This window comes from Fundulus heteroclitus, chromosome 12 (genome assembly GCF_011125445.2).
Source record: "Fundulus heteroclitus isolate FHET01 chromosome 12, MU-UCD_Fhet_4.1, whole genome shotgun sequence".
NCBI lineage: Eukaryota > Metazoa > Chordata > Actinopteri > Cyprinodontiformes > Fundulidae > Fundulus > Fundulus heteroclitus.
In genome coordinates, this window is record NC_046372.1 from 3,212,437 (window position 1) to 3,235,823 (window position 23,387).

Below are 23,387 nucleotides of genomic sequence, written 5' to 3' on the forward strand. Positions count from 1 at the left end.
CTAACTATTTTTGAGGAGGAGATCAATCACACATTTTTTTTATGTTTTACAGATTTAAAAAAGAGAGAGCTTGATCACAGATAATGACAAATCTGTGTTCCTTTATTGATTTTTTTTTTTTTAATAAAACACAGGATTTCATTTCCTGCAGGTATTCTCTGTTCGGGAGCAGATCCACACTGGCTCTCAAACTCATGGATGCCTGGGTGCTTGCAGGTGAAGAAGCCCATCTTGGTGTCGTAGTTGTTCTGTCTGACGCAGATTACATCATGGAAGGGGATGGGGATGCCAGTTTTGGGGAAGTTTTGAGCCAAGCATACTGAAAAAGCAAAAATTTTTACCATGCTGTATAATCCGGAGGGGTCCTAGAGGTGGGGGTTGGGGGTACTGGCAGACCCCGTGGCCCAGTGGTTCATGTGCATAAAAACAGTTAAGCACAGTTAAGAATAGTTATGATCTTATTTTTCAAAATGGAGAGAAACATGAATTACAATATCTATTAACGGAAGTAGAAGATTTACCTGGATGTCTTTGGGGGCCATTATGGACTTTCAGGGAGAGAAATAAGTATATCATATGAAAAAAAAAGAATACAGAGCTTGATGTGTTCTAGGTTAAACACTTGTAGGAATATTAAAATCGGAAATACCACCCTTCATCTACTGACTAAGGTCAAATTCAGGGATGTTGTCACACTGGGTGTATCCAGAGCCTTGAGGCCAGTACGGTAAAGGTTTTTTGGGTACATCAGAGATCCCAGTGTTGTCACAGATGTCGCAGCAAATGATGTAACCCTCAGCAATGCTCTCTGAACCTCAGTGAAGATACTATCATTATCCTGCCAAAACTTTAAACAAGATACATTGTCCAAGTTTAATGTTTTTCTTTTATTGTGAAACCACTTCCTTTTCAAATAGCAAGGTATTATACTCCCTGCATCAAAAAGGAAACTGGGTTCATTCTTGCATTCCTCCCATAGTCCATCACAGGGTAATATATATAGAAGCAGGGCAAACAATCTGAAACAAACAGACACTTATTTCTAATGGCAAATGATAGAGGCCAATTGACGTAGCAAGTATATTTATGAACAGTGAGTTGAAGCTGGAGTACCAAGAAAGAACACGTCACCACAGGGAGAACAGGTCAGAAAGTTAACCCAGCCCATTATTGTTTTAACGTACCAGTGAGCCATGCAGGCCTGATTTGCTTTAATGTTTGTGGTTTATCAGTATGGTTGCTTTGTTGAGTGAAAATAGTTCTGTTAGGGCAGGATCTTTCATGCCAACTAACCATGTTTTGTTTAACCTGGCATACAAATGATAGTTTTCTGCCTTATGAACCAAGACTAGGCCTCAAGAGAGATTTAAATAGCCTGCTCTTCCAAAGATTGTCCTCTGTACTATATCTGTAAAAACAACAAATACAGAGAATGTGATCTTACATGCAACATGTAGTCCACCAAATCAATCAAATTGTAACTCAATCCTTGGCTGCAGGCACAGTTGCTGTCTTGTCGGAAGGTTTAAATTTATTCAGGTAAATCCATTGTCTTAAAAGTTGAGCCACACTTACCCTATAAAATATATAAATATGTCCCTTTGTAGTCCCACAGAGGGGAAATTTGACGGTGCATTTAACCCTTCCCTTATGGAGCAGTGGGCTTCCACACTAAGTGGCGCCTGGGGACCAATCTGGGGCTAAGGGTCTTGCTCAGGGACCCATGGTGGCAGTCTTTGGGGATCGAACCAGGTTCTTGCAGCCTTCTCAGAGAAGCAAGCACACTGCTCACGCTGAGATGATCATTGGTAAATTAATATAACATAAATAATTTAATAATTTTTAACTTTATTGATCTCACAAAAACAGAGTGGTAGTTTGTTGTCAATAGTGTTAAGTTTAACGCTTTTACATCCCAACCTTCTTTGGGTAAGAGTCCACAGTCTCTTCCTCTTTGCATGTTCAGGGATCCAAGAATTCAAACAACTTTTCCCTCAGCTGTCTTTCAGTTTAGCCTGACGACCCACCAACCCTTTCAACATTAGGTCTAATCCACCAAAAGAGACAAAGCAAAGGTTTAATTTTGACTGGTTAATTTATTCTCTACCTATGGGAGGCATTGTTTGAAGTTGTTATTTTCAAAGATGATCCTCCAAGGAGCAAACATTGTTCTGTGCAGCAGCTGGGCGGGATGTTTTAATTGAGCCTGATAATTCTCATAAAGGCGGAAATTAAGGGCTGAGTCATCAGATGAGTAAATCAGTAGGTAGCTGTGGAAAAAATGTTGGCTATGCTGGTGCTGGTGAAGATTCTCAGTCATCCAGGTCATAGTCATTCATATAAAAAGTAAAAAAAAAAAAAAACAACTAGACTTGTTTTTCGTAGCTGAAGACCACTTTTTGAATTGAGAAAGCTTCCTGGAGAGGAAGCAAAACGTCTTCAACTACGGAAAACAAGTCCAGTTGCTTTGTTTTTTACTTTTATTGGCTATGCTGGCAGCAAAGTTTAGTTTAGTAAAATGGTCTTAAATTCAAAGAAATACAACTTAAATGCTGTAAAGCCTTTGAGATTTTAACTTTATAGGGGATGCAAACTGTTTTAGGCAAGTAACAATAATTTCAAAAGGAATTGTTTTTTTAAAGGAGCAATAAGTGAAATTTCACCAGTAGGTGGGCTGTTGAGCATTGTCTGACAAAAACAAGCTGTGTGACACGCCACGCCTCTCTCTATCTTCCCTCCAGCTCAGGGGTCGGCAACCTGCGGCTCTTTGATCGCTCTGATGCGGCTCAGGTGTTGAAAATAATTATGTCGCGGAGCCACAGGCAGTCGTCAATGCTGGCTGACCAACACTCCTCCTCACCTGTTGGTGGTGATGCACACTGAGAAGATTCTTGCTCACCGTCAAACTCAAGAAGAAGAAGAAGAACTGGTAGTTCACTGGCTGCAGTGACATAAACACAGCGAGGCGGAATTTTCAAATGCTGCTTTTTTTTTTAGTAAATTCTTCAAATGACAAACACAGTGACCTAAAATGACATGGAGTCATTGATGAGGATGAAGAGACCTAAACAGCAGGGTAAGAGTCATTTCTATATCTGACGTTTGTTCATTTTCAAAGTGAGGAAAACGAACAGCGCTTGGCTCGAGGCTGTGAGTGGAGTCCTGCGCGGCTGAAGTCGAGCTTCAGGTGCCGCCTGAACGTCTGATAGCTCGTCTAATGCAGCTGTTAGCTTGTTAGCTCGTTAATGACAGGAGCTCGTTCACTTTCGCAGATGTGATTAAAATGTGTTCGGATTAAAAGGAAAGAAAGTATTCCGGATAAACCATTTATATGGGCTGAAAATAAAATAATCCAACCATGATGTGCGTTTACTCGCACCAAGCTTTATTCAAAATAAAAACTCTGACATTAGCAGAGTTGATGATTTTCATAAAACAACAGTAGAAGTACAAGCGCAGAGGTGCATTGGTTCTGGTGCGGGTCCATTCTGTTGCAAAAAAGCCCTTATGTGCAGCGTTATTTCATTTAAAATTTCAAAAGGATTTTGTGGCTCCCAGTGTTTTCTTTACTGTCTGAAATGGGTCCAAATGGCTCTTTCAGTGGTAAAGGTTGCTGTCCAGCTGCAACCTCGGATTAACATTTCTCCAAAGAATAAATACCCAGCAAAACAACATCACCTTTCAGAGGAATATGTCTAGTGATGAAGTATGTAACTCATAACTTTATAATGCTGTTACCAAGAGAACGTTTCGATCCGCTGGACGACCCCTTCTCCATTTTGCTGCTATGCAACACTGCTCTGACGGTGGCATTTCATGAGCAGGGAGGGGCTAAGCCCTGAGTGGCTGCTGTTCACATGGACGTACATGCATGCACGGGCCAGCACGTCTTTGTAAAGAAGAGACTCGAGAACAACACAGAGAGATGGTGTTTGACATCATATCATAATCCATCTAAAAAAAATACCTCTGTCTAAAATAATGAATTATTGCTTATTGCTCCTTTAAATCAAAATAAGATAAGATAGATAGATAATGCCAAAAATATACAAATGCCATGATCTACCTCCAATGCTTAGAAAAAATGTTAATGCACTTTCATCTTTTTTAACAAATGACCCCAAACCCTATATTTTGGGAAAATGACAGATCAACACAAAGTGATTGAAAATCATGAAGTGGAAGTAAAATGATACATAGTTTTCCACATTTTTCATAAATAATAAAGTGAAAGTTCAGATTATCATTTGTGTTCGCACCCTGTTACCACCAAAATAAATCCTGTGTAACCAATTGATTTCCTATGTTATCCATTTATTAAATAGAGTTTAACTGTGTGTTAATGTTCCTAACTTTATACATTTCATATAGCAAATAAAAACTTCAAATAAGGAAAAAGAAGTAATTGTTTTAAGAAAGCCATAATAAGATCCTTTGTAGGTTGCTACAGGTTAAGTTGGGGACCCAACAAACAGGTCGAAGAAGGTGCGCTGGTTGCATCAGACCAAACTTAAACATTTTGGCAAAACTATTTTTCAAAGAATTCGGGAAATAAATCGATATGGGAAAAGCTGGAAGAAACATAATTCAAAAGAGTCATAAGTGTTATTACAGTGAAAGGTAGGTCTTTCGAGTGTTAACATGTGGGGGGTTTCTAACATAAATACTCGCCACACTTTTTATTTGATTAAAAAAAAAATAAAAACACATACATTTCACAGTGGTGACTTTTCTCTTACCTGGTTAAAAAAATAAAAACATAAAGGCCTGTCTGACATTTCCCAAAATAAAACAAAAAACATTTTTAGGAGCCCCAGATAGCACCAGGTTGGCATGCATAGCTTCTTCCCTTAAAAAAATTAATTAACCACTTGAAAACTGCTTTTTGTATTTACCCAAAATATTTTCCTCTAATGTTAAAGAAATAAGAAACTAGGAAAGGGGCAAATACTTTTACACAGTGCTGTATTTCGCTCTAGGCACATTTTAAGTGTACAACACCTCCTCAGCACTGCCATCATTGGTCATGCGTCCCCTTGTGCACACATGTTGGCCCCCATGTTGGTGAATGGCAGGAGGTCACGGCCGTTGTCCTATTAGGCCCGCTTCGACTAACTATGTTCCTTGTATGCTCTATCCTTGTATGGTATGCTCCTGTCTGACTTCCTGTCTGGCTCATCTGGTTATTAGAAATTGTGTCCGAGAGGTAATTTATTTTTATTTAGCAAATCATTCTTCAAAATATTATTGCCTCAAATAATGTTTTGTGTAATTCAGATTTGCATTGTGAATGGTTTGAACACATATCAAATTTTGTTCTAAATTAGTTGAGCTAATTTAACCTCATTCCATATTCTTTAAGATGAACCTTGGTTCTCTTAGATCTGCTGTGAACCCAAAATTCTCTGAATCATTCATATGATGATGGTTTTTAAACTATTGCTTTTGTTCTTTTGTGTGTCCATAGTTCTATAGTTTCTTTAATCTTAATTTTGCTTAGTAGTCAAGTTAAGTTTCACTAGCCTTGTAAAGAGGATTTGTTGATTAGTATTAATTCAGATGAACAACGTTCTATAATGGAGTTCTGGATGTGCAGTTTATTTCTGTCAATAAATTCTTGTACTTGAAGAAAAGTTGTCACTCATTTGTTTCATATGTGTGCAGATCGTGCTGTTAGAAGAATGTGAGTGCTTGAATCCTCCTTTCAATTATTGCCCCAATATCAGCAGTTTGTGCTGATATTCACAGGACAATACCTACCAGACCAAAAGTAATTTAATAAGCATTGAATAACTCAAAACATGCGTAATGGCCCTCTGTAGTCTCCTTGGTCCAAGACAGCTTGAAATCAAAAAGAATGCAGAACACTTTGAGGCGGTCTTTAAGGAGGCTGGAGACAGGTGTGGCAGTCTGTCTCTAGAACTCATTGTTCCACATAAAATACATTGTGTTCACACCGAACGAGGTTCCTGCAAAATATCCGCCTGCACCACAAGGTGTTGGCCGCTGTGCCTTTCACATGCACAAACGGTGACTATTTGCTTGTCTGCTCAACTCAACAGGGCGGACCGGGTTTTTGCTAAGTGGGTCACGGGATTGTATTTAATGGGGAGAGCCGAATAACAGTGCTGGTGTCCCTGCAGGTCTGGCATCAGATCCTTAAGAGATGCTGCCAGTTCGGGTAGCGAAGGAGTTTCGGCTGGATCACAGTCGCTTCTGACTGACCAGAAAGATTGTATTCCTGCAATAACAGATGTCTTACCCACACACCACAATTATTTCCATATACATTTATATATATATATGTGTGTGTGTGTGTGTGTGTTGTGAGAATGTTAAAAATGAAAATGTCTAAGATGTATATTAAAACTGGGGAAATCCTCCCCTCTCCCCAGCGATGCCCCACCCCCAAGGTCCTATATGTGTGGCAGCATGATGGAGCAGGCAGAGGGAAGTGTCCGGGAATGGGGAGGAATGACTGGGGAGCAACATGCCCTCCCAGGAAACCAGCTCCCCCACTGACTCCAGTAGGTACCCCCGTTCTCTGAAAACCCACCAGGAGAGGGAGGCTCCGCTGGCCGCACCACCATAGTCCGCGGGGCCAGAGATAGGCGGCAGGGTCCGAGAGCCATCCACAAACTGAGACCAACACCACCTCCCCTCAAATCACCCGCCCAGCCTCCTGACCATCCAGGGGTATGAAAAAATACTCTGGCTGGCCAGTGTAGGGGTGAAATTAACTTGAAGAAACCCAAAAAAGTTGAGACGAGACAAAGCCGCTTCTCTTTCTTCAGCCAGCAAGGGGACTTTTTATTGTACAAACACAGAGTTGCACATTCACATTTCCATTCAGCAAAATACCCAACCCCACAAGTCTCACAGCCCATTTATAGGGTTTCATGTGTCATAGTTAGGGCTTTGTTTAGTTTTAGTTTGGACTTTTTGAGACTTTTTTCCTTATTTAGCCTGCCAGTCCTCTGACATTCAGCCATTAAGTTTACTTCTAGTCACCATCCTCCTCTAGATCAGCTCCACCTGTTGCAGTTAATTAGTTTTTAACTCCGGTCACCTGTTCATCCCCTTACTTATACCCATCTCAACCTACTCTTCTCTGACACATTATTTCGAGCCATTCGGTGAGTCTAGTCCAGTTTGCCTACCTGTGATCTGACCCGATTTTGCCTCCTGATTTTCTGAGCCAGCCTGTTCCCTGTCATACCTGATTATCTGTCTGTTACCTGACCTGTTTTCTGTCCCTGAATTCTCTGAGCCTGCCTTGTCCTAGTCTCTCCTGTTTTTGCCTGCCTCTTACCGGATCTGTATCTGTGCCCTGACTGCCATTGGATTCTGTTTATGGACTATTTAGGATTTCTGACCTCCCGGCTCCGATTCTGCTCTCGGTGTTTTGGACGCATATAATCCCCTCTTATCCCCCTGCCAGACTTTGTCTTTACATTTTTGGCTCGGTGCTTGCTTAGCTTCTTCTTGCATATTACCTCCATAATAAACTGCCTTTTACGAAATCTAAAGTTGTCTGGCTGAATACTGGGTCCTCCGTATCTGTTCTTGACAAAAAAGTGTATCTTGGGTGTTCTAGTATATATATCATAACAGGAAATAGTTAAACATTAATCACCCTTGATATCGTTAGGAGGATCGCCAGTGTTTGCAAAAAACAGACCAGTTGTCCTCTGTTTACCCATAGTAGCAACCCCCCCGCCCTGAAGAAAGAAATATTAAATTAAACCAACCCCAACACTAACGTTCAAACAACTCCCACATCACATATGACAATAGAGACTTAGATTGGGTTCGCTGTGAACAGATAATGTTGTGCAAAACCCGTCCTGAATAATCTTTTACCTGTATAGTGTACTCTATGGAGGATTTTGTATTGTATTAGTTGTAAATTCGGGTAATTTGGAAAGTTCTTAAACATATCTGAGCCAGGGTGTTTTGTTCAAAGCTGACTGTTAAATCAGTCATTTTCATTTCATAATAGGTGTGGTGGATGGGTGTGGTATTGATCACGTGGTGTCAGCAGTGATTGTAAGATCACCTGTTTTGCTCACCTGAGTAGTTGTCAGTGAGTGGGTGATGGGGGATGTCTACTTTTTGCTGACCGCTTTAAGCATTGGATGCCTTTTGTACTTTTTGCCTTTGATCACGGCTTGAACCTGTGGATTCATTTTTTTGCTTCATTGCAACTGGTGTTTTGAAGATCAACAACAATAAAAGGATCTTAACCGCAGCTTGGACTGAAGTTTTGAATAGCGAGCGCGTCAACAAGAATTCCCCTATTCAGCCGCTCGGCGACGCAGAGTTTGTTTGACTGTCGCCAATATTTGTCAGCAAAAAATCGACAGCAAGCTTCTCGCACATCAGGAACTGCGACGCGAGCCCGCACAACCCCGCCATCCTACACCTACGAAAGCGGATCACTTGAGACGGAGAAGGAGAAGACAACGGGGGTATGTAACCGGCGCGTTTTTTGTGCCGTTTAAACCAAGCTTGGTTCCGCCAGGTGAAGCTGTTGTTGTGACACACCCCGCCCCCCGCTACGTTTTGCTGTTGGACTGTGGCTGCGGGATTTTGGTGTGCGTGTGTGCGTGGCTCTGCGTGAGTTCAGCAAGCTGATGCTTTGAAGTTTCCTTTCATTTGGATTTTGGCAAATGACATAAAATGAGTGGATCATCTGCTGCATCTGTTGGTGAAAAACCTGAAAAGGATAAAAGAACTATCGTTCTTACTGAGAAAGCTCTCGCAAATAAACTTGAAACGATCCAAACAGAGCGGAAAAGGCATGTAAATAAAATGAAAGGTGTAATTGTGTCTCTCAAAGATCTAATGAAAGATGATGAAAATTATTCACAAGTAATGTTACAGTTGGATGAGTTAAGACACCTCTCTAAGGATGCCAATGCATTGCATGACTCGCTGCTGACTTTAATTCCACTTGATGAGAAACATAAGCAAAACACATGGTTCTCAAGCATCACTAAATACAACAAGGGGTTTATTGAAGATGTTGAAATGTGGCTTTCTGAAAACAATAAATGCTCAAGCAGGCCATCCTCTGGCATGTTACAGTCAGAGAAAACCCCAGTAGAAGGAAAGGCGGAGGTTCAACAGCATATGGAACCTGAATTGTCTGTTAATCCCCAGCATGACAACCACGAGGATGTGTTGCCATCTGATAGTGTTTCAAATCAAGGGAGCAGGTCAAGCTCTAAAGTATCATCAACTTCATCTGCACGTCTCAGGGCAGAAGCTGAAATGGCCGCCTTGCTCACGCGTCAAAATATGCTCAAAGAAAAACACGCTCTGGAAGAACAAGAGGAGCAACTGAGGAAAAGGAAAGAACAGCTTCAGCTTGAAGCAGAAATAGCTGCAACTGCTGCAAAAGTAAAAGTGCTGAAAACTGGATCTGCAGTGCAAAGCACAGCTTCACGGAAATCCAACGGAATGGAATCCTATTTCAAAACAGAAGGAAATGCTCTTGAGCTCCTTAAAGCAGATTCAAAGACTTTTGTTTCACAGACACTTCCCAGGAGAAGTAAAGATTTTGGAAATGCAGAGCTACAAGTAAAAACAATGCAACAGAATGCGACAAGGGAAAAACCTGCACCTCTTCTTATGGGGCCTGATCCTCTAACCAGGACAGCTTCATATATGCCTCTGCAGGAAGCAGCTCAACCAGTAGCCAATGAAACCCTGTTGTCCATCATGGAGAAACAAAACGAGTTAACTTGTATGTTGGTACGTCAGCAAGGTCTTTCTTCGCTGCCTAGAAGAGAAATTCAACCCTTTGATGGCGATCCTCTTCATTTCCAGGCCTTTATGCGTTCATTTGAGCAGGTTATTGAAGGAAAGACAGACGATCCGGATGATTGCCTGCATTATCTTGCACAGTACACTAGGGGTCAGCCCTGCGAACTTGTCAAAAGCTGTCAACATATGCCTGATGGTGCTGGATATGTAAAAGCTAAGACTATGTTGTATGAGCACTTTGGAAATGTGCATATTATTGCATCTGCTTATCTGAATAAAATTCACTCATGGCCTTTGATTAAATCAGAAGATGGAAAAGCTCTTCAGGCATACTGTTTGTTTCTACGTGCATGTTGCAATGCGATGGAGGAGGTTTATGATCTTTCTGAATTAAATACACCTGCCAATATGCTTGCTGTGATTAGAAGATTGCCTTATAAGTTGAAAGATAAATGGCGAACAGCAGCATGTGACATCCAGGAGAAGCAGCATCGCAGAGCTACATTTATTGACATCGTTTTCTTCCTTGAGCGTCAAGTTAAAATTACTACAGATCCTGTCTTTGGAAATCTATGTGACGCTCCATCAACATATTTAACAGTCAAAAAAAGTGATGGAGAGAAATGTTGTCCTCGTCCAAGAGCTAGAGGAAGTAGCTTTGGCACAACCATCTCTGCCGTCGAGAGAAATAATTCTTCAGAGGCTCAAGAACATCAGACTGCTGTGAAGATTTGTTTGTTTTGCAAAGGTGGACACAAACTGGATTTATGTTCTGTGTTTGATAAGAAACCTCATAATGAGAAGATTTTATTTCTTAGGAAGAATAATGTGTGTTTTGGTTGCCTGTGCACAGGGCACATCAGCAAAGAATGCAGAAATCGCCTTTTATGTAAAATCTGTGGTTTCAGACATGCAAGCATACTTCATATCCATCACAAGAAGAACAAGGTTAAACTTGACACTGAAGCAGATAACACTCCTGTCACAGTCCAGACTAGTGGTCTTACTGGGGCCGGGGAACAAGACTGTAAGCTTTCCATTGTGCCAGTCAAAGTAAAATCAAAGAAAGGTCAAAGAACAGTGGAAACATATGCCTTTCTAGACCAAGGGAGTTCAGCATCCTTTTGTACAGTGGGTCTTATGGACAAGCTGAATCTCACTGGGAGAAAAACAAAGATTCTTTTGCGAACCATGGGACAAGAGAAAGTGATGGAAAGCTTTATTGTGCCTGAACTGGAAATTGCTGGATTGCATAGCAATATGTATTGTGACATGCCTGACCTCTTCACTCAGCACAGAATGCCTGTAGACCTGAGTAACATCCCAAAGCAACGCGACCTGGATAAATGGCCACATTTGAAGGATGTTCATTTACCAGAGATAAAAGCACAGGTGGAGCTTCTGATTGGCATGAACATGCCCAGAGCTCTAGAACCTTTGGAGGTCATCAGAAGTGAAGGTGACGGACCTTTTGCCATTAAAACGATGCTCGGTTGGACAGTGAATGGGCCACTTGAACAAGAATGCTGTGGAAAACCAAATTGTCCATTAACAGTCACTACCAACAGGATATCTGCTGTTACATTGGACAAGTTATGGAAACAACAGTTCAAGATGGACTTCCCTGAGAGCAGCTATGATGAGCATGTGGGGCTGTCACAGGAAGACTCTAGGTTTCTGGAGTTGGCTAATAAGACCGTGACCTTGAAGGATGGACACTACAGTATTGCCCTGCCTTTGAAAGACAGAGACATAAGAATGCCTGATAACCGTGTAATTGCTGAACAATGTGCCTTAAGATTGAAGAAAAGGTTCATCAGAGATAAAGACTTCCACAAACATTACACTGTGTTCATTAAAGATCTTATATCCAGAGGTATGAAGGCAGAATCTTTTCTGCGTGACACTAAATGGTTATCTGGTCCTGCATTCCTTACACAGCCAGAGACAGATTGGCCAGTTAACCCAGAGAACTTGCAGGAACTTTCACCCGAAGACCGTGAAGTCAAGATGTGTGCCTCTGTGGTTGTCTCACCCACACATGATCATGACCATCCATTGGATTCCTTGATTCATCGTACCTCATCCTGGACTCGTCTTGTCAGGGTGATGAGTTGGATTTTGAGATTCAAAACATTGCTCTTACATCGCAAGAAGAACAAGACACATTTCCAGCCTGCATCTAATACAGCTCAGTCTAAATGTGCTCATCCTAGGGTTGAGTTCTGTAATGACTTTCTCTCATTGGGAGAGATTGAGGATGCTGAGATGCAGATAATCCAGTTTTGTCAGAGGAAAAGATATGCTGAAGAGATCTCCTGTCTCCAAAAGGGAAAGAGCGTGAAGCGAAGCAGTCACATATACAAGTTGAATCCTGTTCTAGAGGATAATGTGCTGCGTGTTGGAGGACGTCTCAGCAAGGCTGTCATGTCTGAAGATTCCAAACATCCTATCATAATTCCTAAGGACTTTCACATTGCTGACCTCATTCTTCAGCATATCCATAAAAGTGTGGGTCATGGTGGTAGGAACTACATGCTCTCAAAGCTGCATCAGAAATATTGGATTCCTGGTGCTGGAGCCTTGATTAGAAACATCCTGTCGAGGTGTGTGACCTGCAGACGGCTTCATGGAGCTACAGGCCAGCAGCAAATGGCTGACTTGCCTGAAAGCAGAGTGACTCCTGAGAAACCCCCTTTTGGTTTTGTTGGAGTTGATTGTTTTGGTCCGTTTGGGGTCGGGCGTGGGAGAGGTCTTGTGGAGAGGTGTGGAGTTCTCTTCACGTGTTTAGCAATTAGAGCTGTACATATTGAGGTCGCCTCATCTCTTGACACAGACTCCTTCATTAATGCCTTACGCCGTTTTATTGCAAGGCGAGGCCAAGTTCAAGAGCTGCGGTCTGATAATGGAACCAACTTTGTGGGTGCGGAGCGTGAGCTGAGACAAGCCATAGAAGAGTGGAATCAGGAAAAGATCACTGATACGCTGTTGTTGAAGGGAGTGAAATGGATCTTCAATCCTCCAGCTGGATCGCACCATGGCGGAGCATGGGAGAGATTGATTCGTTCCATCAGAAAGGTCCTTAATTCCACCCTGCAGACACAGCATTTGGACGAAGAAGGACTTCAAACTGCTCTCTGTGAAGTGGAGTCAATCCTCAACGGTAGACCTATTACATTGGAATCTACCAATCCAAATGATCTGGAAGCTCTAACACCAAACCACCTCCTTCTGCTCAAGTCTAACCCGTGCTTACCACCTGGTTTGTTCCAGAAAAGTGACCTTTACGCACGCAAACGATGGAGACAGGTCCAATACATATCTGATCTGTTTTGGAAACGATGGATTAAAGAATATTTGCCACTGCTTCAACAGCGCCAAAAATGGATGAAAATTAAACGCAACTTTGTTCCTGGAGACGTGGTCCTTATAGTGGATGACTCTGCACCTCGTGGTTCCTGGATCATCGGCAAAATCACAGAAACTGTACCAGACAAAAGGGGGCTTGTACGCCAGGTCTGGGTTAAGACTCCAACCAGCCATTTATGCAGACCCATCACAAAGATATGCCTTCTTCAGGAGAGATCCGACCAATAAAGACAACACTTTTTCGACCTGGTTTGACATGACTCTTTGACTTGACTTTAATACTACTAGATGTACATCGCAGACTGACTATATTAGGCTAAGTGCTGGTAACCTCTGGCCTATGACTGACTGACTACATATGGACAAAAGAAGAAAAAAGGAAATGAGTTTATGGACTATTTCAATGTGTAATGTCTCATTCAGTGTTCTGATATAATGTATATGGTGTTGGATGTGTAATTATTACTGTGTAATGATGTAATAATTAGGGGCCGGAATGTGGTGGATGGGTGTGGTATTGATCACGTGGTGTCAGCAGTGATTGTAAGATCACCTGTTTTGCTCACCTGAGTAGTTGTCAGTGAGTGGGTGATGGGGGATGTCTACTTTTTGCTGACCGCTTTAAGCATTGGATGCCTTTTGTACTTTTTGCCTTTGATCACGGCTTGAACCTGTGGATTCATTTTTTTGCTTCATTGCAACTGGTGTTTTGAAGATCAACAACAATAAAAGGATCTTAACCGCAGCTTGGACTGAAGTTTTGAATAGCGAGCGCGTCAACAAGAATTCCCCTATTCAGCCGCTCGGCGACGCAGAGTTTGTTTGACTGTCGCCAATAATAGGAAAAGATATTCAATCATCTAGTTTAGTCCTGTATAATTTAGACAGTAGTTTGGGGGGTTCAGATCCAGGAATTCCAGTTCATTTATTGGAATTTGTAAACCACCTTTAATAAGCTTAATTTTTTTTATTATAGATTTATTTTGTTGAAATTCTAAGAATTTATTTTTAATACTATATTGTATATTTAATCTATCAAATGTAATAAACTTAGTTGCTTTAAATATATGTTCCTGATATTCAGTGCCTGGCTTTTAATTTTAAAACACAAACAAAATAAATGTTCTGTAAAATCAGACATTTCACTCAAGGAGGGAAGTTGAATTAAACAGGATTTAATTTATTAATTACAAATTTAAAGTGACTCCAAGATTTCCATTCAAATGCAGGACAAACACAAGTATGATCCAAAGAATTTGCTAAAAGCATACACAATGCCTTATAATTTTCTGCCAGACATAAGCAAGGCTTTTAAAAGGCTTAAAGGTCAGGTATATTAAAACATAAAATTAATCACATTTTTTGTGCAGTTAAATAAAAATGAAATTTAATATATTCTTAAGATCTTTACTTTAAAGTGTAGCTGCAATATCAGTGCATCTTCATTTAAAATGATTATCAAGACCACATACATACAAGTGATTTTTTTCTGTAAAAAAAAATAAAAAGATTTGCATAAAATACTGAATTGATGGAAGTACTTCAATTTGAGTCTTAAATTTTCCTTCATTCACACATATAAATCAGTTTTGTTACTTCATTTTGACTCAGTTTTTTACTTTTGTACTTTAAATTCTAAATGTGGACAGCTTATACTGGACAAGTATTTTAACATCCTCCTATTCAGTGAACAGCAGGTGACCAGAGAAGTAGCTGTCACTGGTCAGTCCGTTGCCACCACGGTTAGCCACCAGCCACACCCTGTCTCCCTTCTCAAGCTTGATAAAGGTGCTGCCGCTGGCCGTGATGTAGCCGCTCTGGCGGGTGGTGAATGAGTGCAGAATCAGCTCTCCGTTACGGAGCAGATCCACGCTGCCTGCATTCTCGTAGATGGTGCAGTGGAACTCAAACTCGTAGACGCCTGGGTGCTCACAGGTGAAAAAGCCGGTCTTGATGTCGTAGCTGTCCTGTCCATTGTAGATGACATCATGGAAGGGGATGGGGGTGCCAGGTTTGGGGTAGTTGTTACCCAGGCGCACAGAGAAAGCAACTTTCTCTGCTGTGCCAGGGGGTCCAGGAGGTCCTGGTGGACCTGGCAGTCCTCTGGGTCCTGTTCACAAAATCACATCAGCGCTGTTACATGCAAGAACACTGTATATAAATTATTGTAAATTGCTACCTGGCCAACATCAGTTTGCTTATAATTGCTAAAAGACATAAAACGTTTACCTGCTGGTCCAGGGGGTCCACGCTGACCTTCTGCAAGAAATAAATATTGGAAAAAAATCAGTATTTTTAAATAAATACAGTGTGAATATCAAATTACTAAACTAAATAAACTTTTACCGTGTCATCCTATCTATTCATAAACAAAAGAAATATAAGTTTAGATTTCCCTGAAACCTCTGGAAAATCCATTTCATTATGGTCAAAGAGAAGATGAAGCAATATGGAAGTAGAAGTTAGACACAAATACTAAACTGTAAACATTTGTTTGACATTTCTGTATGAAATGACCATGTACCAGTGTTGTAGTCAAGTCACTATGCCTCGAGTCCGAGTCCAGGTTCGAGTCACCAGTGTTCAAGTCCGAGTCAAGTCCAAGTCATTAAAAAAAAAATCCGAGTCGAGTCCGAGTCGAGTCCACTACTCATCCGAGTCAAGTCCGAGTCGAGTCACTATTGATCCAAGTTCGTTGTAGGAGCATACCGTGACGTGTGATGTATGACATGAAGCAGTAACATTCCATTGCACTAATAACTCTTTCGCTGTAGTTACCCTGGTTTTACTCGGTAAAACTACTGCTTTTAAGACGTCTCCTAACCATGGTTTTTAAATATTGTTGTTATGGAACGTGCAACAGCGACTCGAGGTACGCTGATAGGCCGCATATGAAGGATGTTAAAGCCGCAAGCGGCGTCGATCGGCCCTCGCAGCCAAGCGCACTCTGGCCTATTGGCCACCGCCGCGGGGCCGGTGTAGGTACCAGATTGACTCGGGCTGCCAGATTGACTCGGGTCCTGCGTCTTCTGATGACGTCACTATACATTGTTGGTTTAACGTTTGCTCAATTGCGCAAAATATTGTGATTGGTCTGGACAACTTACTAAAGTAATTATAGCGGGGTGTAGGTTTTATTCGAGAGCGGGATTGCGGCTTGTAAACGGACAATTTTACGAAGAAAATCGCCATGGTCCCTGCGCCTCCCGATGACGTCACCAGATTCTCCGTGGGCCTTGCGCCTCCCGATGACGTCACCTTATGGCAACACCACTCAAACAAACTACATAGAGCCCGCGGTCTGCATTTGTAACGAATCAATTTTATTAAGTTAATTTAGCGGTTTCTTTTTTCTCAAAAGCTTGAACAAATATTCAAGCCATTTTACAAATAAATAAATAAAAAAACAAATATTTGACAATTGGCTCAATGTTTGGAAGAATATTGTTAACAAAAATGGAAGGGCTAGCCAGACTAATTTATCCAGCATATATCTTAAATGTACCAAATACCACAATAAAAAAATAATCAAATTCATCACAATTTCATCTGGAATAATAAAAAAACATGTGATCAGAAAGAACAACATCAGTACAAAAAGGAGGAATGAACGTTATTGATTTTACAGTGATGAATGCCGTGATAAAATTAAATTTGGCTGCTGACTTTTATTAAAAATGAAATGAGTTTATGGTTTAGTTTCCCTTCACAACTTAAAAAAAATTGGAGGAATTAAATTTCTCTAAGGTTGTAACTTCTTTGATCCTGCAAAATTACTGATTAAATTGTCAGACTACCACACAAGTATTCCAAAATGATGTTAAAAGTTTTCATGCCTCGACTAATTTACAGGAAAATAACCGTAAATTAACAAAATAAAATTTATTTGTAACAAATGGAGACCGCGGGCGCATAATCTAGTTTGTTTGAGTTGAGTTGCCATATGTAGACGTCATCGGGTAGCACCCGAGTCAATCTGGTACCTACACCGGCCGGCGGGCGGTGTTCGCGCACCGCCACGGCTCCGGCCGGCGGGCGGGGTTCGCGCACGCCGCGGTGCCGGCCGGCGGGCGGGGTTCGCACACCGCCGCGGTGCCGGCCGGCGGGCGGGGTTCGCGCATCGCCGGCCGCCCGCCACCGCAGATGCTGTCACGCATTTTCCTCGCCCGTCCACCGGGCGATTCCCACAAACGCGTTCGGCAGCTTTCCCCCATGACTCACAACAAATCTGGTGAAGATCGGTCGATGCAGCGAGGAGATACAGCCGTTGGATAATGATAATGCATTTGGCCACCGGGCCGGACTAAATTGTCCGGCCCGCCGATCAATTTATGCCGATTCCTGGACGGTGACTACAAACAGAAAAAAAAAACGGCCGATGACGCAATGAACGCCGAGCAGGAGAAAAACATCGACTTACCTTTCTATCAGCTCGGCCAGTTTCCAGTCTTTCTAAGACCTCGACACTCAAGCCATCATTTGAGCTGAACGTTGGTATGTTGTTCCACAGTTCTACCAGTAAAATGGGCGCCTGGACATTCTTTTGTGAAAGTTTAACAGCTGTAAAGTCGGTCATATAGTTGTGTCTGTTGCATGTGTAATGGCTGGTTGCTACGTGCGCTCTCACACTGTTTGCCCAACCTTAGCGGCAAGGGGAGTTGCTCATGAGATGGTGACGTCACGTGCGCGGTACGACATTTAGATATTAAAATCATACATCAAATAATATTCTAATGACATTAAAATTATAGCCTAATGATATTAAAAAAAGTCGAGTCTTTTTCTCAATCTCCGAGTCAGAATGATCTGAATGTAGGAGTCCGAGTCCAAGTTCGAGTCATCGGTGCTCAAGTCCAAGTCAAGTCACGAGTCTCTAAATTTAGCTAATGACTCGGACTCGAGTTCGAGTCTCGGACTCGAGTACTACAACACTGCCATGTACTGAAGGGAAACAACAGTAATTTTAATTTATAATACACTATCAATAACAATGGCTATCAAAAGAAGTGAAATCACTACCTGTAGGTGCTTTTGGCTCTCCTGGGCCTGCAGATAGAGAAAAGAAATTAATGGTCTATGTTTTTCAAAGAACTCTGTTACACTAAATGAATATCATATGTGATATTTACCAGGAGCAACATTAAATTATGGAATAACTTAATGCAAACATACCGCCCTCCTTCCATGGACTGAGGTCAAATGCAGGGATGTCGTCACACTGGGTGTATCCAGAGCCTCGGGGTCGGTACTGGAATGGTTTTTCAGGAACCTCAGTGATCCCAGTGTTGTCACAAATGATTCTTGCAAGTGATGTATCCCTCAGTGATGCTTTCTGAGCCTCAGTGAAGACACCATCATTCTCCCACCAAAACCTGAAACAAGATACATTGTCCAAGTTTTAATGTCTCCAGATGTAAAAGTGCAGCTTTCACATTTAATCTTATATTGTTTATAGATAGTTTAGTAGTTTTCTGTCTGCTAACCGGTCTCCCTCCCGGATCTTCTGAAACTGAGTGGCAATCAGGCAGGCAAACAGGGGTCCAACTCTTCCTCCACGGACAAACGGCTCAGCCACTCCTCCCAGCCATGGGTCAATGTTGTCAGGTGTACCATAGAGATCCAGAAGTCTCTGGGCCAAATCTGTGTTGTTCAACACCTTCGCCAACTCATTCAGAGTCCTTGGCTGGGACAGACCACAGAACTCTCGCCATTTGTTGTAACCTAAAACAGATAGAAACCGTGTATAAGATGATGTGTGCACTGTAGAGATTACAAAAGCCAGATATGTAGGAAGAAGGAATTGCAAAATGAAGCATCTAGAATCAAGAAATACCAGGGAGTCCATGGTCTCTTCCTCTCTGCAGGTTTAGAGATCCCAGATCCAGCGCCAGCTCCACAGAGAATTTGAAAAGTCTGTCCCTCAGCTCCTCAGTCATCATGTGATCCTGCGTGTTCAGCTTAGCCTGACGACCTATCAGCCCTCTCACGATTGGGTCCAAGCCACCTGAGGAGGAACAGTAACATTTAGATGTGTTCGTCATACTCTTTTACTAGCTTAGGGATGAATAAGGTGAAGGTCTAGTTTTTACCTTCAAAGACGACCCTCCAAGGAGCAAACATGGTTCTGTGCAGCAGCTGGGTGGGATAATCTGGGTGATCCTCGTAATTCTCGTCAAGACGGAAAATGAAGGGCTGAACCATCAGATGAGCGAATCGGAAGGCAGCTGTGGCGAACACGTTGGAGATGCTGGGATCTATATTTTCATCATAACCAGGGTAGGTGGACAACTGCTTGGAAATGGCGTCTGGGCCGACGATGTGGAGGAGCCAGTCCCTGTAGGTGATAACCTACGACAGCAAAGACAAACTGGTTTACACTTGCTGACTTTTAGATTATAAAAAATAGAAGAAATATTGGCAAAATTGATCAAATTGTTGATGAATGTTTAGTCATAAATGAAAGATATGTGTCTATTTTCTATTAATTTCTTGCATAGTTTTATAGCATTTCAACCCTGTTTTACTCTGTACTCTTCTTCCTGTCTCTTACCTGGAGGTACCCGCCCATAATCTTGCGGGCTTCCTGGTAAAGCCTCTCTCCGTTCCACTGTGGGTTGAGCTGAGCGAGGGCGCGGGCCAGACGGTTATGCTCTCTCATCATCAGGGTGTGCAAAGAAGCCAGTCCGATGTTTTCATTGGAACGGTCATCCCCTTTAAAGACAACAAGGTGAAATTTTAAGCAATGAAAAATGCATTAAATATATCTTCTTTGTATCTGACTGAGGTCATATGTTGACTGGCACTTACCAGCAAAAAAGCACAGCACCTCCTCTGCACTGCTATTTTTGGTCATGCGTCCCCTTGTGGCACACATGTTGGCCCCCATGGTGGTGAATGGCAGGAGGTCCCGGCCGCTGTCTTTATACTCTTCATTGACCCTCAATAAACCTTCATCTGTACTGAAGTCCCTCAGCAGGCGAGCTTTGCTGTCATCGGAACCATAGACCTGACCCACATCGATGAAGGCTGTCAGCGTGTTGAGCTGCTGGCGAACAGTGGGTGATCCAAAGATGTATCCTGTGTTACCAGAACCACAAGCTGGTGCAGAGCGGGAGAAGGGCATGCACTCCTCAGCATGATCCTCAAAGCGAGGGTCATTTTTGGGAAACTGATGAAAACAGGAAACTGTTAGATTTAAATGGTAAAATGCTTGAACTTGTATAGCACTTAATCAAGTCTGACGACCCCAAAGCGCTGTACAGTATAATCCGTCATTCACCTATTCACACACACACACACATTTAGACCCTGATAGTAGTGAGCCATGTCAGTAGCCACTGATGCCCTGGGGCAGACTGACAGAGGCGAGGCTGCCATACATCGGCACCACCGCCAGCAGGCAATGTAGGTGAAGGGTCTTGCCCAAGGACACAACAACTGAGAACAACTGCAACCCATCAGTTATAGGACGAACTCCCTAACTCTTGTGCCACTGTAAATGTGTTTCTCACTTTGGTTAAAGTAATGTTGAAATGTATCAACACTGACCTCTATGGGGAAGCACGGCTCTGTGTTGCTGCAGGTCTTTTCGCAATCAATGCCATCATTGAATGACCTGATGGAGGGAGAGTGAGGGGTGAAGGTCAGGTCGTGGTCGGTCCACTGGCCAAAGATTGTCACCAGGTGTGTGTAGAGGGGGTCACTGTCCACATCAGAGTTAGCTGTTGACAGGATACGGTTGGACACTTCTCTCACCTGAAGGAGGAATGGAGACAAAGAGAGGATGTATTTTTATCATCTGTATGCAGAATGAAAAGGAGAGAAGAAGATTTACTGTGAAGTGCTTACAAAGGGAAGAAGATGATTGTTGACTCTCTGGTCATGGGTCCAGCCTTTAGGAGTAGAGAGTTCATCTTCGTACTCAGCGGGCAACCAGCGGAGGAATGGGATGTTGGAGGCACCCCAGCGGAAGTTTTTACTGTGAAAAAATAAAAACCCAACAATTTTAAGCAGTATATCTTCTACGTCTGGTAAATGGACTCAACAGCCAGGAAGGTTCTTGCATTATTGCCCCCGAATCACCTATTCAGTCATGCTATTACATTAAGATACTTACTTAGAGGACACAAGATTCTCTTTTTTTATACCCCCAACCACTTCTAGTTACCACCCTGGGTTGCTCATGTTGTCTATATCAAAAAGTGGTGGCTGTGTGAAAGGTCTACAACTGAGTCTAAAATCAATGCTTACTGACTTTAATTGAACTGTTTTTCTTATTTTAAAACATATAAGTAGTGATCATCTCACATGTTGTTGCAGACGCTGCTTGCAGTACGAAACTGGTCCAGATTAGGGATGCTCTCACAAGAAATATTTCTGAGCTGTGCAGAGCATCCTGTCAGTCTGGCGATCACTTCCAGATCCCCAGCAGAGATCAGATCTATTTAAACCCACAGTAAAATAATTACAATTAATAGCTATGATTTAGAAACTAAGTGAGTTAACCTTGAACCTGCACACCGACCTGTGGCGTTGATGGAGCGTCTGTGACGTTTGGACAGGGAGCTCTTGATCAGATACAGAGAGTAGTCCATGTAGTCTGCAGCGCGCACCGCCTCTCTGGACAGTCCACTGGGCTGCTTCAGCAGCCTCAGGACGTCTGCGGGGCTTGCTGCGTTCCTCTTCACCCGGTCAATGCTCCTGTGTTGTGTAGAGGGCTCATATTTACTAACATTTTCATCTGAAATTAGTTCATTTTAGTGTCAAACCACTGAATTGTGCTGCACTCACACTCGGCGGGAGTATGTATAGGCTGCGTCCACATTGGCCTTTGCTTCGCTTACATATTTTTCTATAAATCTTTTACTCAAGCGTGGTTCTGAAAGTACAGAAAACATTTTTAATTGACTTACTCAGTTTCTGTGATAGCGCAAGCGGACAATTTTTACCTGTAATTAATGCCCTAAAACTGTTAAATAATTACAAAACTAACATTAAATCTGTTTGTAGGTACGTCATTAAATACATGTTTTTCTCAACATACCAGCAACCTGGCATTGCAGGAAGAGGGTGAGACCCACGGCAAGCAAGCCCAAAAACTGATTCATCCCTGGAAAACATAAATATTCTCTATAACCAAAACAATCAAGCATTTATAATTATTTGAGCTTTTAAATAGAGTTTTAAATTTTACAAAAAGAACCATAATATAAATATAATTTATTATATTATCTGCATGCAAATACAAATACAAACAGCATTTGTGCATTAAAAGAAAAAATATATGAAAGATACCTGCGATGAAAGTGCCAGACTAATGTTTCTCAGCATCCACAGAAGCCTCCAGCTGCTGACGGAAACAATGGGGCAGAAAAAGCGCACTGGGTTTTAATAAGCCACTGCCACTAATTATGTAATGTCATTGTACCTGATTTCGGGAATATGCTGTCTTCCTAGTTCCTTCTCTGATTTCTTGTTGGACAGGTTTGTTGCTAAAAAAAAAAAAAGGGAGAAAAAAAACAAGCAGATGTGACGTGGTGATTTTTTCGCATTTTTTTAAGATAAGAAGTGGCGTTACCAACGAGAACAATTTCTCTGGAATGCAGATGAACAAGATGCCTTTTATATGAGTATTCGTTTTCATTGGGAAATAGTTTATGTCTTTCATGTATGTCTTAAGTTGTTTCTGCTTGTCAGTAACAAACAGGCCAAACAAACAGACATGGAAAGGCAGAAAAAAACAACAACTAAACATGCGAACCTTTGATTACATTTGAAGATTTTAACGTAAGAAATTAAGTGAGAAAGTCATAATAATCAAGGATTTAATTGTGTTATATTTGATTTTGCTGCTAGCTTTAATTTTCTACATGTTTACCTTGATGTTACCTCAATTAACCTTGGAGTTTAATGTTCGTTAAAGGGGAAGGTGTGTGACTAATTTGGCTTTTAATTAGCAAAAAACAAGTATTGCTTTTATAAATACATATATAAAGTCTAATCACCTCACATCAAAAATGAAAGCGTTCTCATAACTTTGAATTAGTATTTTAGAAATACATAGGTGCTGATGCACCCACTGGAGGCGCCATGTTATGTCGCTATTTCTGATTTCAGTAGCCAAAAGGGGCCAAAAAAAGCCATATGCATTTTCTTGTCTGTTTTCTATTTGAAGAAGTGTTATTGGTGGTAGAGGAGTATGAACAAGCAAAGACGATCACAGATCATTCTATTTGGGTGGTCAGCAT

General features: G+C 41.8%; 1 protein-coding gene across 1 annotated transcript; it reads right to left on the bottom strand.

Annotated features, from left to right (window-relative positions):
• Positions 1-14,325: 14,325 nt before the first annotated feature.
• On the bottom strand, positions 14,326-22,486 carry LOC110368601 (eosinophil peroxidase). The gene is made up of 16 exons (XM_036143723.1): positions 22,435-22,486; positions 22,184-22,249; positions 21,931-22,018; positions 21,665-21,840; positions 21,448-21,580; positions 20,989-21,118; positions 20,689-20,895; positions 19,948-20,308; positions 19,691-19,851; positions 19,230-19,488; positions 18,974-19,144; positions 18,624-18,861; positions 18,313-18,512; positions 18,160-18,186; positions 15,370-15,399; positions 14,326-15,250 (listed from the first exon to the last, which is right to left on the bottom strand). Exons 2-16 carry the CDS (start codon positions 22,245-22,247, stop codon positions 14,820-14,822), a joined length of 2,676 nt encoding a protein of 891 aa, XP_035999616.1. The 5' UTR covers positions 22,248-22,249; positions 22,435-22,486; the 3' UTR covers positions 14,326-14,819.
• Positions 22,487-23,387: the final 901 nt, after the last annotated feature.

Excerpts from the sequence above, each read along its gene's own strand:
- LOC110368601 (XM_036143723.1), bottom strand. The coding sequence starts at position 22,247 with ATGAATCAGTTTTTGGGCTTGCTTGCCGTGGGTCTCACCCTCTTCCTG. Across the intron at positions 21,841-21,930 it reads TATACATACTCCCGCCGAGT|GAGCATTGACCGGGTGAAGA; the intron begins GTGAGTGCAGCA and ends TACACAACACAG. Across the intron at positions 15,400-18,159 it reads AGAGCCAAAAGCACCTACAG|AAGGTCAGCGTGGACCCCCT; the intron begins GTAGTGATTTCA and ends TATTTCTTGCAG.